Source organism: Sorex fumeus, unplaced genomic scaffold (assembly GCF_029834395.1).
Source record: "Sorex fumeus unplaced genomic scaffold, SorFum_2.1 ptg000009l, whole genome shotgun sequence".
Classification (NCBI taxonomy): Eukaryota; Metazoa; Chordata; class Mammalia; order Eulipotyphla; family Soricidae; genus Sorex; species Sorex fumeus.
In genome coordinates this window covers 12,346,556-12,364,885 of record NW_026606066.1, presented here as the reverse complement: position 1 = coordinate 12,364,885, position 18,330 = coordinate 12,346,556, and the positions used below count along the sequence as shown (strand labels likewise).

General features: G+C 39.8%; 1 protein-coding gene across 2 annotated transcripts in view; it reads left to right on the top strand.

Annotated features, from left to right (window-relative positions):
- ITGB6 (integrin subunit beta 6) overlaps positions 1-18,330 on the top strand; it is a 158,908-nt gene that overhangs the window by 129,766 nt on the left and 10,812 nt on the right. For both annotated transcript variants that reach the window (XM_056110406.1, XM_056110407.1), the window contains one exon: positions 9,881-10,047. In XM_056110406.1, coding sequence (XP_055966381.1) covers positions 9,881-10,047 — 167 coding nt within the window. The remainder of the gene's footprint in view (positions 1-9,880; positions 10,048-18,330) is intronic.

Below are 18,330 nucleotides of genomic sequence, written 5' to 3'. Positions count from 1 at the left end.
CAGCGGGTAGGGCGTTTGCCTTGCACGCGGCCAACCTGGGTTCAATTCCCAGCATCCCATAGGGTCCCTTGAGCACCACCAGGAGTAATTACTGAGTACAGAGCCAAGAGTAACCTCTGTGTATTGCCAGGTGTGACCCAAAAAGCAAAAAAAAGAATATGAATTTTGAATCAGGAAAACCTTAGCCCAAATTCACTGCCACCACTAATAGCCACTTGACATTCTAGAAATACTTGCCTTTCTGTATCTCTATATCTTCAATTGTAAAATGCTAGAAGAGAGTTTTTCTCTTAAGATTGACTCAAGGACTGAATGGAATAATGCATGTGAAATATGTGCTATTTTATAACCTATAGAATTTAGTCATTAAATATCAATACAGTAAGCAGTAGTGAGGAAAGCAGTGAGCTGCAAGGAAAGCTATGACTTCTGTGGAGTCATAAATTGACTTTGAAATCAGAAGAATTTCACATAAACAAAACAACAACAACCATTCATTTTCAGGAAAGATATAGATTTCATATGAAAACTTTCATGTTCCAACACGACTAAAGAAAAATGACTAGAGGTAATGACCACTGATTTATGTGGAATCTTAGCATTCCTGGACCGGACAGCAACCCATCAAATCATAACAACTTGTATACCTAAAATGACATTGACCCATAGTAAAAGCAGGGATATATGGCAAATGCACAGTCTGTAGGAAGTAGAAATAAGGTCTTACCTAACAGAAGTTAGCCCACAGAAATGCTGAGAGTAATGACGAGGTTATATTTTCAGCTGAGTTTTTGGAGACTGGGGTGTTGGAAAATACAGAGACGGAGGGGTAGAAGATAGAGGAAGAAAGTCTTTTGTGAGCATCTCGAGTTGTCTTTTTCCTTTAGGCCAGGTACATCATAAAATTCTCTGTAACTCACTGTTACTGTCAGTGAAGTGAAGCTTTGTAAGTCAACACTAGGCTTGACTGTTCGCCTCACGCACTGCTAGTTCTTTAAAGGCACATAGTTCTTTGAAGGCACCCAAAGATCCTGCAAAGCTATCCCAAACCTAAGTATCCTTTCGTAATGAAACTCCTACTTAACTGCAATCACTGCCACACTGTCAGTAGCAGCAAAAATCTCACCCAAGGACTTCAAGCTCTGTTCCCGGGCATATTCATTTTCCTTATGAACGCTTTCTTTTTTGATATCTTAGAACCAACATGCTAATGGATGCATAAAACAAATCGAGAAATCGAGATAAAGCTCACAGGTCAACGCTCCCATGAAAGGCTGTTGACCATACTGAAGGGGAAGAGGCGTGGCCTTGCTCCACATGACGGTGCACATGCCGTTCCACAAGCCGAGACACCTGCAGCTCAATACGCACACAGCCTCATACACTAGCTCACTGCAAAATAGAGGCTGAATGCTGTTTTCCCATCTCAAAGTGTGTCACAATAGTAAAAATTCTTTTCATATCTCTTTTGGTTCCTGAAAACATTTAGTAGTGTAGGATTCTTGAGAAAAAGAAAAAGACAATACAAACTTTTTAAGGCAGAGTATACTAAATGGTAGTGAAAAATGACTGGGAAAAATTTTACCAAGATGTTCTCAAATTTTGGTGTCAGATGCAACTAGGAAGTTTCCTAAAATGCTTGCATCCTGACTTGGCAAGCTTATTGTGGCCCTTACGTTGTGTTTGAACCCTCACTGGGTGACCCCAATACAGATAGCTACAGCCCGCTGTGAACCATCCAACTACATATCCCTGGCTGTGATAGTTGATACTCATTGGTGCCTGCACTTTTCTGCCTGAAGGATGCAACCCTAAACTTTTCCTTCAGAAATTTCAGCTGCATTCAGTCAGACCTCACCAAACTATATCAACAAACTCCTCCTTCCAAAAGCTTGGAACTTTCTACCCCAGATAGTAGCCACAAAGTCAGGCTAGAAGGCAAATGAACTTTACTGTGTATACTTGCTTATCAATCAGCTCATAAAATATTAAGTACTGAATTTGAAAGCAAGAGTTTCATGTTGACATCACTTCCATGTTAAAAAAAAAAGTCAAAGTAATTCCGAGGTAATAAAAAACTAACTTCAATATCTTATAAAACAAGCAATAAAACATTATTAGAAAAATATATTGTAGTTCAGAGTGATCAGGAAAGGGAGAGAGTATAACACAAGACATGATGGTGAACATGGCTTAGAAGCTCAGGTGGGAGAGTGCACTTGGAGACTTCAAACTCACATAAGTCAACTTCCTTCAAATTCATATATAAAAATATGTGACTGGAGCAATATCACAAAGGGTAGGGTGCTTGCTTGCACATAGCTGATCCGGGTTCTATCTCCCGCATTCCATATGGTTCTCTGAGCACCACCAGAGTGATTCCTCAGTGCAAAGCCTCAGTACAAAGCCTGAGCATCTCCGAATGTGGCACCAAAACAAAAAATTTCACATAGAATAATGCGTACTAGAAATCATTAATTAAAAAGGGGAAGGTTAATCTGACTGTCCAGGAAGAACAACAAAACAACTCTACCTCCTCCTCCTACCCAGTGCTGTAAAGTCATTTTTTAAACTATGACATAATCCTCTGATTGTGATTATGACATGGATTTTGCAAATTGTTCTGAAATCAAAACCAGTCCTTGTAATATTTATCTTACTAAAAAAATAACAAAACCAACAACAACAAAAACTATCAAAGCACTCTCTGCTTTAAATTTATGAGTTTTAAACTTACTTCATGGATTTTTAACCATTTTCCATTTACTACTTCGCACTATCAAGAACAAACACCTTTGATTCATTGTATAGGTGATTTTTAATTAATTTTTGGTCACTGTGTTGCTTATTCAGAAATCTTTTACCATTGCCAAGTTTTCCACACTTCCACATCCAATTACCCAACTTGACATGGGATGGAATCACAACCATAGTTTTAGAAACAAAGGGTGTAAGTGGTTTGGAGTGTGAGTGTGTGTATGTGTGTCTGTGTGTGTGTAATTAGAATATACATTTGCTAATAAATTATTTCACTGCACACAATGTTCATGCATCAACTTACCATCCCTTGGAAAGCATCAAATACTCTCAAAAGTCCTTGGTTTAAGGTATTTTATTTTCCCACACTTTGGAAAGTGAGGAAGAATGATTTCTCTGCAGCCTTCCAGAACTGCAAGGGAGCTTTTCCATGATCCCTCTCAGGGTTTTAAGAGTTGGTAATCCTCAGGGGGAACCTGGTCAAAGTAGGGATAGAAAATATACAAAATGCAACAGGAAAAGGCAGATGTAAGCAATTCCTAAGGCCTACCAAACAAATTAAAAAGGGATCGGTTTCTTCACTTGAATCTTTAATGTCAAATGAAGGGTGTGGTGTTGGAATTACATGCATAGAAAACCATCAGCAGAAGTATGGTAAGTCACAAAACCTCAATAAAAATAAGGTTGAGAAAAGAATACTCACCATCAGAGCTTTATTCCCCGCATCTTAAGCAACATTCAGAGAATAGGAACCATGTTCGTAATATTATAGTCAAGGATAGTAGTTAGGGACACTTTCTGCTCAAGCTGTAAGTGTGGATGTGATACCCATATATTCAAACATGAGTGTTTCATATTTGGAGTCTTGAGGACAAAAAGGGGCAGGGGCCAGAGAAGGGAGGGAGTAGTAATATAACAGCAGCTCTCACTTATTGAGTCCTTAGTATCATATGCTAAGTATTGTTCTCTATGCCATCGCTCAATATCCTTAACAGCCACTTAAAGCAGGTCTTACTATTATTTCTATTTTACAAGCAAGGAATTTGAAGCTTAATAATCTACAAGGTCTTGCAGCAATTAAATACCAGCTCTGGTTGGAGAACTGGCAGTCTGGCCTACAGCCAAGACTCTTAACTACTGTACTATACTGCCTCCCACTGGCTGTATGATCATAATAAATATCTCAATCTCCCAAATATTGACAACCCTATCTAATAGAACTGTTATACAAGTCACATATTATTTTAAGTTTTCTTGCAAATCAATGAAGAACAGGAGGACAGTGCTACAGTGCTACAGTAACCACATTAAGAAGGAAAGAAACAGAAGAAATTAATTTTTAACATCTTTTATTCCATAATAGCTAATCTATATTTATTTGACTTGATCACTTGACATCCTGTTACTCATCAATTTGCTTGAGTGGGCTCCAGTAATATCTCCATTCGTCTCTGCTGCATGCTAGCATAGCCCAATGGCATCTGCTCGTTCTACGAACACGAAGAGCCTCAAACCGATTGTTCAGGGTCATGACAAAGAAGTCTGACCATCTCAGAGATGTGCGGCCACACGATCTTTTGACATCCCGTGTAATCCAGTCAGTAATGGCTCTAGTCCAGCAGTCATCTCCAAATCTCATTACGTGTCTAACCCATCTGATTTTCAATGCCTTGGCAAATGAGACAGCGTCCTTGATTCTTGATCACCAATGGAAGTCAGAATTCTGGATTCTTTCTCTCATTTGAGTGAAGCGTGATACTCCAAGCATAGCTCTTTCGATTCCTCTTTGGGAGACCCAAATAGCGTTCTCATCCTGTTTTCGTAGGGCCCAGGTCTCTGAGGCGTATGTTAATGCAGTAAGGACAGTGGAATCAAAGAGATGTGCCCGGAGTCAGAGGTTCTTCGTCCTTTTAGCTATTTCTTCAACGCTCTTGAAGGTGTTCCAAGCTACTCTCTTCCTCCTGCACGACTCAGGTGCCAGGTCATTCATCATGTTGACTTCTCGACCTAGGTACACATAACTGTTGCATTCAAAGATGGTCATTCCGTTGAGAGTGAATGAAACATCAGAAATGAGGCTGTTTCTCATAAACATTGTCTTCGTGAGATTCAGCTATAGTTTGAACTTTCCACACTCATGGTCGAAGTCGGCCAGATTTTTTGCAGCTTGGCTAATGTTGTTGTTATTAGAATGATGTCATCAGCAAAGCAGAGTTGGTGTAGTTGACGACCATCTATCTTCACTCCCGTTACTTCCCACTCCAGCCATCGCATGACATTCTCGAGGCACTGAAGAGTTTCGGTGAAATGGTATCACCCTGCCAAACCCCTCTCTTGACATGGATGATCACTTCCTTGTAGAATGGTGAGATCCTGGTAGTGAATCCTTAATACAGCTCATGGAGGATCCTGATGTATTGGGTTTGAATGCCCTGATTGGCTAGGGCTTTGATGACCACTGCAGAATCAAAGGCCTTCTTTAAATCAATGTATGTTAGTCAGAGTGGCATCTTGAACACCCGAGAAACCTCAATGAGCTTGTTTATTGTGTGGATATGGTCAATCATGCTGAATCTTTTTTGGAACCTGGCTTGCTCGCATGGTTGTCCTTCATCTGATTCTGCCAATCCTATTCAGGATGACTTGAGTGAACAGCTTGTAGATGACAGACAACAGGCAGATCGGGCGAGAGTTGCCAATGTTATGGATGTCTTCCTTCTTGTACAGTAGTACAGTCCTGCTGGTTTTCCACTGGGATGGAACCTTGCATTCAGACAGGTAGCATGTGAAGAGCTGAGCCAGTGTATTGATGAGTACTGACGGCAGGTTCTTCAGGTGTTTGGGTCTGACCTTGTCTGGGCTAGGTGCTGTTTGCTTCTTTACCGAAGATATGGCATGTCGGGAATGAGACCCATTGTAATTACTGGTTTTGGCATATCGAATACACAACGGAGAGCTTGCGAGGCTCTGCCATGCAGGCGGAATACTCTCGGTAGCTTGCCAGGCTTTCTGAGAGGGATAGAGGCATTTGGGGCGACCTCTAATTGCCCTTGTAGGTGTTACCATATTTGATCCCTATCAGGATGAGAATGCTATTCGGGTCTCCCAAAGGGGAATTGAAAGAGCTATGCTTGGATTATCATGTTTCACTCAAACAAGAGAAAGAATCCGAAGTTTCGACCTTCGTTGACAATCAAGAATCAGGGACACTGTCTCGTTTGCCAAGGTGTCAAAAATCAGATGGGTTGGTCACGTGATGAGATTTAAAGATGACCACTGGACTAGAGCTGTTACCAACGGGATTCCACAGGATGTCAAAAGACCGCATGGCCGCCCACCTACCAGATGGTCAGACTTCTTCATCAAGATCATGAACAATTGGTTTGAGGCTCTTCGTGTTCCTAGAGCGAACAGATGCCATTGGGCTACAATAGCACGCGACAGGGACAAATGGAGACGTTACTGGCGCCCACTCGAGCAAATCGATGATTAACAGGAAGTCAAGTGATCAAGTGATGGCATGTTGGATTTCGGAAGGGAGAACGTTGGGAACGACATATCCATCCTGTGAAATTTGATATGTGGTCAGGTGGACATGACTATCAAAGAGATCCGAGTAGAAATCCTGGATAATCTTCTCCATTGCCCTTCTGAAAGATGTGATAGATCCATCAGGATGTCAGAGGATAGTTATCTTGGTCTTGTAGTTAGTTGATGAAGGACAGGCAGGCATTGCAAATGCTTTTCCTGACTTCTGCCACATCTGCCATCACTGCTGCTCTTCTCTCTTTGAGATCATTTATCACTTCTCTGCACTGTTTTGTGAGCTCGAACATTGGCTTGCAGTTGCCTGAGGCTTGCGCCAAGCCATGTTGACGAATGAGCTCCAGAGTTTTCAAAGACAGGTGTCTTTTTGTTGCTCCTCGCATAATCATGGATGTGCCGAACTAGTTGATTGCATTCCTCATCAATGTTGTCAATGACAGCATCTTCCCATGTTGCTGCAATACTGCCAAAGAGTTTCCAGTTGGCAGTAGTTCTGGGAGTTCTCTTCTTAAACTTTGCAGCCCTTTCTCCCCACTCCTTGAAGTAGAATTTTGCACGAGGAGAGGTGGCCCGATCCCATTTGGAATTTTGGGATAACAGCAACATCGGTCAGGCAAAACCATATACTGAATATGATGTGGTCAATTTCATTGTGGAACCGTCCACCAGGAGACTCCCATGTCCAACGTTTAGATTTGACCTTCTGGAACTGTGAGTTACCATGGATGGTCCAGGTCGACATGATGAACTTGGACAGTCTCTCACCCTGTTTGTTCCATTCCAGGCCATGGGTCCTGATGTGGAGTTCTTTGGCTGATCTTCTCGGTCCTATCTTGGCATTAAAATCACCGACAATGATCTTGTAAAAGGTGTGGTCTTCTTTATCAAACTTCTCCAGCTCCATGTAGAACTTCTCAATTTCTCCTTCATCATAATTGGATGTTGGTGCATAGACAACAAAGATAGAAACTGCCGGCAGTGAGCCACGTCTATTCAAGTGTAATTGTCCAATTTGGGTTGTGAGGCATTCGAATGAATCAATGCTCATGGCCAAGTTTGTGTTAACATGAACACTGACACCACCAACACCTCTTTTGTCGCATGATCTGAGGAACAGTTCTTCTCCAGTGTCGGAAACAGCGTGATGTGTTTTATGCCTTCTGGTCTCGGTCAGACCAATGATGTTGTACTTGATCATTCGTGCTTGTATCATCAGGTCCTCGATGGATGCATCTGGTGCCAGCGTATGTGCATTGAAAGTACAGACAGTCATTTTTGTTCTTCTTCATTTTGGCAGCCTAGTTCGGCCTTGAGATTTTATGAGCCTCTCTGTCCTCATCTTTCTTAACCCTGCCATATTGGTGGCTCTTTCAGGGGCAGGGGAATGAGACCCATTGTATTTACTGGTTTTGGCATATTGAATATGTCACGGATAGCTTGCCAGGCTCTGCCATGCGGGCGGGATATTCTCGGTAGCTTGCCAGTTTCTCTGAGAGGGATAGAGCCTGTAAACAGATATTTATTTCAGTATATAATCAATATTTAAGGTTACCAATAAAATACTTCATACTTCTGTCTTATCAAGTCTTTGGAATATGTGTATTTTACACTTGTGCACAAGTGAATTTGGAAGTCACATTTCTTCCACATGTAGTCAATAGTGACATGTGGTGCAGCTAGTAGGTCTTTGGCATCAGATACTCAAGAGCTTAGATTTAATTAGGGGCAACACTGAGCAGACAAAAATGACAGAAACAGCCCTTTTCTACCAGGAGATATTTCTTAAATCTGAACATTCCAAGAAATATCAGAGTGTTTATAAAATAGATACTTCATTGCATAATGCCTGCTCTGGTTCTTGTGTCAAAATCTTTTTCTGGATAAATGTTTAATTCTCAATGGCTTGAAGTTCTTTGAATAATTATTGCTGCTGAACTAAGCTTGCTTTTCCTTTATTTATTCCTTGATGAAGAGCACTCCTAATACACATTCTGGCTGCAAGATCTTAACAAGTTTCATCTTGATTTGAGCAGGAGTAGAATGTTCCCCACCTGAGACATTTCATAGGCAAAGAAGTAGCTGGTATATAGTCTCACTGACACATACTTGCTGCTTTCTTTGCAGGAATATTGCTAACCAGTAAGAAAAAGATGTGTTCATTTGCTATGTTAGAAATAATCATTCCATCTTCATGCTATAGTAACTATATCATTAGCTTCTTCATGTACTTTTTATAATTCCCTTACATAGATTTTTTTGGTCAAAGAACAAAAAGTCTTTGAAGCTATGCATCACTTTGTGAGAAGGTTATTAGTCCCACATAAATTCACATCAGTCATAGATCCTTACCTTACCTAAAGTATCAGATCTTGTCCTGTGTGTATAGCTCTCCTTATTAGATATCTTAAATAAAGAAATGTCTGAATAAACTAAGCATGATTCATTGCTTCCCCAGATGCCATGAAATTGACTTTTATTCTTGCAGAGGGATGCAGATATGTAATAATAATTTTACGTGGAAATTTTTCCTCGGTAAAAGTAAGGGAGACCTAAATTACAATGTTTCACTAAGAAGAGTATCATATCCCAGACATATTATAAGGATTATTCATCATTGTGCAATCAATGAGGGAAAGTGCTGTTTAATTGTAAATTTGCATTAATATTACCAATAGAGTAAAAATGACATTATAAGGAATGTTCACATTGAAAGGACTATGGAAGATCTAACTCCCCAAGTTTTTTGAAGAGAAGAATCAGTTGGAATATTTTTCCTAATATAAAATCTGTAGACTCATCTGAGACCCTCTGAATCAGGATCTCAGTAACAGGGTCAAGGAAGTTGTAGGTTTAATGATCATGAGCACTTAGACAATCTATTCATTAGGGAATTATAGAACCCTGGAGTCCCATTCCTTTGTTGTGAAGATGAAGGCCTGGGGACTCAGAGTGATGGAAGGATTAGATTGTAGTTACATAGCTACTGTGCATCTAATAGAAATCGGACCTACCTTCCCTGACCCCAGTCTGGGATTATCCAGGAGAATGGAGGACTGCATTATAGTTAAATAAAATAAACCTAAAAGCCTTGTTGTTTCTATCTTTTAAAAGAAGAAAATAATAATCCTGTCATGGGCCATTTCATATAATTTTGGTTATATTCTTCTAGGTTGGTCATTTTCAAGAAAATCATTGAAAAAATTTTATGTGTGTACATGTATATTTCTATTTTGTTATATCCAAGAGTCCATCTTTGGTGATAAAACTAGAGTCTTTATCATGATCTTTTAAATATCCTATCTACAAAAATTGGCACTGTTTTGATGAGTCAGTCATTCAAGCATATATCCATTTGCTTGACAAACCAAATGCCTGCTTTATCTTCTATTCTACATTGAATAAGTATGGCATTTTCTTTAACAAATACCTTTGTTTTTTAATTTGGCAAGACAAAATGTATTACTATTTGTCCTCTATTTGAATAAAATTAGGGCTGTAAAATTTAATGAGAAACGTTTTCTGTACATAAAAATGCAAATTGTACCACCCTCCTAATATAATTTTTATTGCTTCCCAGACTGTCCAAAGCCCCCAAACATTCCCATGATCATGTTGGGAGTCTCATTGGCTATTCTTATCATTGGTGTTGTCCTACTCTGCATTTGGAAGCTGCTGGTTTCATTTCATGATCGTAAAGAAGTTGCCAAATTTGAAGCAGAACGATCAAAGGCAAAGTGGCAAACGGTAAGTGAACACTTGCAGAGCTATCCTTTGTTTAGGGGATAAACTTGCAGAGCTATCCTTTGTTTAGGGGATAAAGAATCAGTGCTTTGAGAAGAAAGGAGAGTCTTCTCAGCTTTCTTCTGATCTAAAAGAGACAGAATTTCATGTTCTTTCTCTACCCTTCTTGCCACCTTCTGAAAAGCTTTGATTTCTATTCTGCTCCAGAGGGAGAAACCTCTGGGCTGGGACTATGATGATCATTATGCATAGAGAGCAGAGTTAAAGATCATTCAATGCACTTGGGATTTTCATCATTCTAAAAAGTCTCAAGAAATTTCTCATAGAGTTACTAGGAACATAAAAGAAATATATTCTTCATCACCAAAAGTCTTATTTAATCAGGTCCTAGTCAATAAAGCATAGGTGGTATATCTAAGGATCTCCAGGAATTGGTTATGTTATAGCTAATGCAATAATGTTCAAAAGCAGTTTGACAGTTCATGCCAATTTCCATGGAAATACTCATTACTCATAATACAAAGCAGAGAATACTTTTTAAAAATAGAGTTCAGTTAGCTTTTCTGAATAACATAAATTTTAAACAGCTAGCCAAAGATTAAAAAAACTACTGAAAATATAAATCTTTAAATAAATGTTTTCAATGGAAATAATTTAGGTATCTCCTCTTCACACTAGACAAACACAAAGCATAGCTCCGATTTCCTATGTTTATATTACACAGGAGAGTTAATCATATTTCTAGAGGCCCATGGAAACAATTTCATGGTTTTAATTTCATCTCTCTATTTCTAATAGTGTGTCCATCTATCTAAGAGCAATTATCTCATATTACTCTAAAAAAAGAGCTATTTCACTGGAGAAAAAGTGAGCAGACACAAGGTCCTTTCAGCTTATCTTCCCATATAAATTTATGTTAACACTTTCTTCTCTAAATCTATAGTGAGATTGTCAAGTCCTAAAACACAAAATTTTTCATTTTAAGTAAATGTATTGCAGTAAGGAAGGTGTATATTTCATGTGGTAATTTAAATTAATTTTTTTAAAGAAGTTTTATTGTATCACCGTGAGATACAGTTACAAACTTGCATGATTATGTCACACAATGCTTGAACACCCATTCCTCTACCAGTGCACATTTTCCACCACCAGTGTCCTATTCGCCACCCCCACCCCACCCCACACTCCCTGCCTCTATGGCAGGTACAATCTTCTTTCTCTCAAATTTGGGGCATTAATGATTTGCAATACAGATACTAAGAGGTCATCATATTTGGTCCGTGGTCTACTTTCAGCAAACATCTCCCATCCCGGGCGATCCCTCCAGTCATTTATTTAGTGGTTCCTTCTCCATCCAAGCTGTCTTTTCCCCCAATATGTGCTTCTGGCCGCCAAGCTGTGGAGAGATCCTCCTGGCCCTTATCTTTATTATCCTTAGGTGTTAGTCTCCCATTCTGTTACTTTATATTCCACAAATGAGTGCAGTCAATTTTTTAAAAAATTTTTTTATTATTATTAGTGAAACACCATGAAGTACAGTTGTAGATTTACAATTTTTTGTGCTTGGGTTTAGATTATACAATGATCAAATACCTATCCCTCCACCAGTGCCCATTTTCCACCACCATGGATAATATCCCTCCCACCCCCATCCCTCCCATCCCACCCTGCCTCTGTGGCAGGGCGATCCCTTGTGTTCTCTCTCTCCTTTTGGATGTTCTGGTCTGCAAAAGAGGCTTTGAGTGGCAAACATGTTCAGTCCATAGTCTACTTTCAACATGCATCTTCCCTCCTGGGAGGATCCTCCAAACATCCTTTATTTAATGCTCCCTAGTCTATCTGAGCTGCCCTTTCCCCTAGAATGTCTGGCTGGCCTCTAAGCTATGGAGTAATCCTCCTGGTGCTGATTTCAGCTATTCTTGGGTATTAATCTCATATTTTGTTACTTTATATTCCCCAGATGAATGCAATCTTTCTATGTCTATCCCTCTCTTTCTGACTCATTTCGCTTAGCATGATACTTTCCATGTTGTACCACTTGTACATAAATTTCATGACTTCATCTTTTCTAACAGCTACATAGTACTCCATTGTAGATGTACCAAAGTTTCTTTAACCAGTCATCTGTTCTTGGGCATTCAGGTTTCCTCCAGTTTCTGGCTTTTGTAAAGAGTGCTGCAATGAACAAACAAGTGCAGATGTCAATTCGACTATATATTTTTGCCTCTCTGGGATATATTCGCAGGAGTGGTATTGCTGGGTCAAATGGGAGCTCAATTTCTAATTTTTTGAGCATCATCCATACTGTTTTCCAGAAGGGCTGAACTAGTCGACATTCCCACCAATAGTGAAGGAGTGTCCCTTTCTCGCCACATCCGCGCCAGCATCGGTTGCTTTTGTTCTTTTGGATGTGGGCCAGTCTCTGAGGTGTGAGATGGTATCTCATTGTAATGGTTTTGATCTGCATCTCCCTGATGATTAATGATGTAGAGCATTTTCTAATGTACTTTTTTGCCATTTGTATTTCTTCTTTGAGAAAGTTTCTGTTCATTTCATTTCCCCATTTTTTGATGGGGTTGGATGTTTTCTTCTTGTGGAGTTCAACCAGTATTTTGTATATCCTTGATATTAACCCCATGTCAGATGTGTATTCGGTGAATATCCCTTCCCATTCTGTAGACTGTCTTTGTATTTTGGTCACTGTTTCTTTTGAGGTGCAGAAACGTCTTAGTTTAAGATAGTCCCATTTATCTATCTCTGTTTTCACTTGCTTGGCCAGTGGCGTGGCATCTTTGAAGATACCATTAGCTTCAATGTCATGGAGGGTTTTGCCAACTTTGTCTTCAATGTACCTTATGGTTTCTGGTCTGATGTTGAGGTCTGTAATCCATTTTGATCTTACTTTTGTACATGGTGTTAGGCAGAGTTCTGAACCCACTTTTTTGCATGTAGCTGTCCAGTTCTGCCAGCACACTTTGTTAAAGAGGCTTTCCTTACTCCATTTCACATTACTTGCACCTTTATCAAAGATTAGATGATCATATGTTTGAGGGGAGATGTCAGTGTATTCAACCCTATTTCACTGGTCTGCAGTTCTGCCTTTGTTACAGTACCATGCTATTTTGATTATTACTGCTTTGTAGTACAGTTTGAAGTTCGGGAGGTTGATTCCTCCCATTTTCTTTTTCCCAAGAATTGCTTTAGCTATTCATGGGGGCTTATTGTTCCATATAAATTTCAGGAGTGTTTGCTCCATTTCTTTGAAGAATGTCGTGGGTATCCTTATAGGGATTGCATTGAATTTATACAATGCTTTCGGTAGTATTGCCATTTTGACAATGTTAAGTCTCCCGACCCATGAGCAGGGGATATTTTTCCATTTCCTCAAGTACTCTTTTATTTCCTGAAGTAGCGTTTTGTAGTTTTCTTTGTACAGGTCCTTTACTTCCTTAGTTAAGTTGATTCCTAGGTCTTTGATTTTCTGGGGCACAATTGTGAACGGGATTGTTTTTTTTTATGTCGCTTTCTTCTCTCTCACTGTTTGCGTATAGGAAAGCCATGGAATTTGGGGTATTGATTTTATAGCCTGCAACTTTACTATACAAGTCTATTGTTTCTAGGAGTTTTTTGGTGGAGGTTATTGGGTTCTCTAAGTATAGTGTCATATCATCTGCGAATAGTGAGAGGTTGATTTCTTCCTTTCCTACCTGAATGCCCTTAATAACTTTTTCTTGCCTAATCGCTATTGCAAGTACTTCCAGTACTATATTGAACAGCAGTGGAGAGAGTGGGCATCCTTGTCTCGTCCCTGATCTTAGAGGGAAGGCTCTCAGTTTTTCCCCACTGAGGATGATGCTTGCTGTAGGCTTGTGGTAGATGGCTTTAATTTTGTTGAGGAAAGTCCCCTCTATATCCATTTTGGCTAGGGTTTTCATCATAAAGGGATGCTGGATCTTGTCAAATGCTTTCTCTGCATCTATTGATATAATCATATGCTTTTTATCTTTTCTTTTGTTGATATGATGGATTATGTTGATTGATTTCTGAATGTCGAACCATCCTTGCATCCCTGGGATGAATCCTACTTGGTCATGGTATATGATCTTTTTGATGAGTAGTTGGATTCTATTTGCTAGTAGTTTGTTGAGGATCTTTGCATCTGTGTTCATCAGGGATATCGGTCTGTAATTCTCTTTCTTTGTGGTATCTCTGTCTGCTTTTGGTATCAGTGTGATATTTGCTTCGTAGAAACTGTTCAGAAGTGTTTTTGATATTTCAATTTCATGGAAAAGCTTAAAGAGGATTGGGAGTAAGTCCTCTTTAAGGATTTGGAAGAATTAACTAGTGAATCCATCCGGGCCAGGACTTTTGTGCTTGGGGAGACTTTTTATTACCATTTCAATTTCCTTGATGGTGATAGGTCTGTTCAGGTATTCCAGGTCTTCTTGGTTCAGCCTTGGGAGTCTGTAGGAGTCTAGGAATTTATCCATTTCCTCGAGGTTTTGATGTTCCGTGGCATAAAGCTTCTCAAAGTACTCCCTGAGGATCCTTTGAATTTCTGTAGTTTCTGTTGTAATGACCCCCTTTTCATTTCTGATTCGGTTTATTAGGGTTTTCTCTCTCCCTTTCTTTGTGAGTTTTGCTAATGGCTTATCGATCTTGTTAATTTTCTTGAAGAACCAGCTCTTGGTTTCATTGATCTTTCAGATTGCTTTTTGGGTTTCCATCTCGTTAATCTCTGCTCTGAGTTTTATTATTTCCTTTCTCCTGTTCGGGTTGTGCTCCTTTTTTTGGTCCTTCTCCAAGCTCTTAAGCTGTGAGGTTAGGTTTCTTATGTGTGCTCGCTCCTCCTTCCTGAGGAATGCTTGTAGAGTTATAAACTTTCCTCTTAACACAGCTTTTGCTGTGTCCCATAAGTTTTGGTAGCTCGTGTTCTCATTTTCATTCGTTTCTTGGAATCTTTTGATTTCCTCTTTGATTTCCTGTCTAAGACACTCGTTGTTCAATAGCACACTGTTTAATTTCCAGGTGTTTGATTTAGTTTTCTGTTTTTGTGTGTGATTTACTTCTAATTTCAGCGCATTATGGTCTGAGAAGATTTTTGATACAATCTCTATCTTCTTAATTTTATGGAGGCATGTTTTGTGGCTCAGCATGTGGTCTATATTGGAGAATGTTCCATGTACGCTTGAGAAGAATGTGTATTCAGCTTTTTGTGGATGAAGTGCCCTGTATATATCTACTAAGTCCCTTTCTTCCATTGTTTCCCTCAGATGTAGTATGTCCTTGCTAAGCTTGAGTCTGGTTGATCTATCAAGAGGTGATAAAGCGGTGTTGAAGTCTCCCACTAGTATTGTGTTGCTATTGATGTCTTTTTCCAAATCTATGAGTAGTTGTTTTAAATACTTTGCTGGTCTCTCATTAGGTGCATATACATTTATTATTGTAAGTTCTTCCTGTTGTACAGATCCTTTGATCAATAAGAAATGGCCTTCACTGTCTCTTATGACCTTCTTCACTCTGAAATCGATGTGGTCTGATATTAGGATGGCTACCCCAGCTTTTTTATGGGAGCTGTTTGCCTGTAGGATTGTTTTCCAGCCTTTGACTCTGAGTCTGTGTTTGCTTTGACTATTGAGATGCGTTTCTTGCAGGCAGCAGAATGTTGGGTTCAATTTTCTAATCCATCCTGCCACTCTATGTCTTTTAATTGGTGCGTTTAGCCCATTGACATTGAGAGAGATTATTGTTATGGGATTTTGTCCCATTGTTCTGTTGAAATTTGTTGTATTTGTGGGGCCTTTCTTGCCTTAAAGTAGCCCATTTAGTTGTTCTTGTAACCATGGTTTTGAGTCTATGAAGTTTCTGAGCTGTTGTTTGTCTGTGAAACTGTGTGTTGTTCCTTCTGTTATGAATGAGAGTCTCGCTGGGTAAAGTATTTTTGGAGAGGCATTTATTTCATTGAGTTTTTTCACTATGTCCCACCACTGTTTTCGGGCCATGGGGTTTCATCAGAAAAATCAGCTGTGAATTTTAAGGATGCTCCTTTGTAAGAGATTTCTTTCTTCGATCTTGCTGCTTCAGAATTTTGTCTCTGTCTAAGGTTTTGGTCATTTTGATCAGAATGTGTCTTGGGGTATTTTTATTCGGATTTCTTCTAGCTGGTACCCTTCGGGCCTCCTGAATGTGGTCACAAGTTTTCTTCAGCTCTGGAAACGTTGTAGCAATGATGTCTTTGACGGTTTCTTCTTCATCAAGGTTTTCTTCCTGTCCCTCTGGGACTCCAATAATTCTTATGTTAGCCCTCTTGGCTTCGTCATAATCTTCTCTTGCCATTTGTTCCCGAATAGTGAGTCTCTTTTCCATTTTCTGCTCTTTCCTGGAGAGTCTCTGAACTTCATCTTCTAGCTCACTGATTCTGTTCTCAGCGGCTGTTACTTTGCTGCTGAGGCCTTCCACTGAGGTTTTCAATTCGCCTACCAGGTTTTTCAGGTCTGACATTTCTGATTGCATTTTCCTCATTTCTGCCTTCAAATCCTCTTCTCTTTTATTGGCATTGGTTTCCATTGTTTCTTTTAATTCCCTAAGCATCCTAAGTAGCTCCCTTCTGAATTCCTTGTCAGAGAGGTTGTCTAACACTACAGTACTGTTGATGTCTTCTGGGCTAGCCTCTTCAATAAGAAAGCTTGGTGGGCTTTTGCGTTGCTTTACCATTTGTGACAAGTGTGGTTTAGTCCTTCACGTTCACTGTTACTATTCTGCTTGATATGCAGTGTGAGTTGAGATAGGTTTATGAGTTATCGGCTACTGAGTTTCTAGTGGCTGAGCTAAAATAGAGAAGATTCCATCTAAGAAGGTAGCTTATGGTTACTAGGACATATGTAGTGGGAGAATATTTAGCGGCCACATTAGCAGCCGCGGCTCCGGAAAGGGTCCCTGCGCTGGTCCGCGCAGATCAGGGGAAAAGACCAGCTGTCCTATGAGATCGAGCTAGCTGCACATGCCCAGAGAGAGACTCAGGCCTTAGGGGCAGGCTGTACCTGAATGGAAGGGGAGAGAGTTCATGGAGACCTTCAGCTATGTGCTGGGTGGTGGGGCTTGGTTACCATCCCGCACAGATCAGGGGAAAAAACCGGCTGTCCTCTGAGATCGAGCTGTCTGCGCATGCCCAGAGAGAGACCCAGGCCTTGGGGGCAGGTTGTACCTGAATCGAGTGCAGTCAATCTTATGTGGTAATTTTAAAATAATCATAATGTATGGTCCAGGAGAACAAATAATGAAAACTTCCATCTATTTTATATTCTCAACAAAGTACTTTTATATAAAATACCAAATTTGATATGTGGGTCTTGTTTTGATCCTGAGCCGTGCAGTTCAATGATAAGATATGTATCTGAGAAACTGGAGAAAGGATTATAATATTATAATCCTTTTATATTATGATCCTATTATAATCAGGATCAGGCATGATGACTTTTATAAAATACTATTTTGGGGTATATTTTTCTCGCTCAATATTTAGATGTGAGTCTAGATAATTCTGGTAGATAAGCTTACATGTTGGCAGTAGTGGGATGTGGGCTGGATCTGGGATGTGCATGCTGCTGGGTCTTCTGAAAGTGTGGAGAGATGTGGGAAAGTTACCCTTCACAACTCTGAGAAGGTCTAGCGTTTTCAGCAAAATAAACCTGTGTACTAGCAGTCTTCACTTCCATGTACTGAATCTTTTCAGAGAAATTCCAATTCCCATCTCTTTTCCTTCAGAGTTCAGGTCCCATGTTTCTACTTACCAGCACCAGTGAAACTCACCTGAATTTTTCAGCATATTAATTTCTGTGTGAGGTCTGCCTCCAGCAGTGGAGTCCAGCTGGAGTCATGGCCGCTATTGTGCAGTGTGGAAGCTTCTGGTTGCCAGGGCTCTGTTTGGGTGAGCACTGGGATGTTCCAGCACCCCAGTCCCATCACTCCAACTTACCCCAGATGACTCAGTCTTGCAAAGGGGCTGGAAGAATCTTTCCATTTTTTGAAATTTTTTTTTCATGTAGGAGTACTGCTATTTATTCATTGATTAGGTGATTGAATTGAACATGAACTCCACCTTACTTTTTTTTCATAATTTTATTTATTTATTTTTTCTTCTTATATTTATTTATTGAATCACTGTAGGAAAAGTTACAAAGCTTTCAGGTTTAAGTATCAGTCATACAATGATCAAACACCTCTCCCTTCATCAGTACTCATTTTTCACCACCAAGAACCCCAATATACCCCCCTACCACCCCTCCT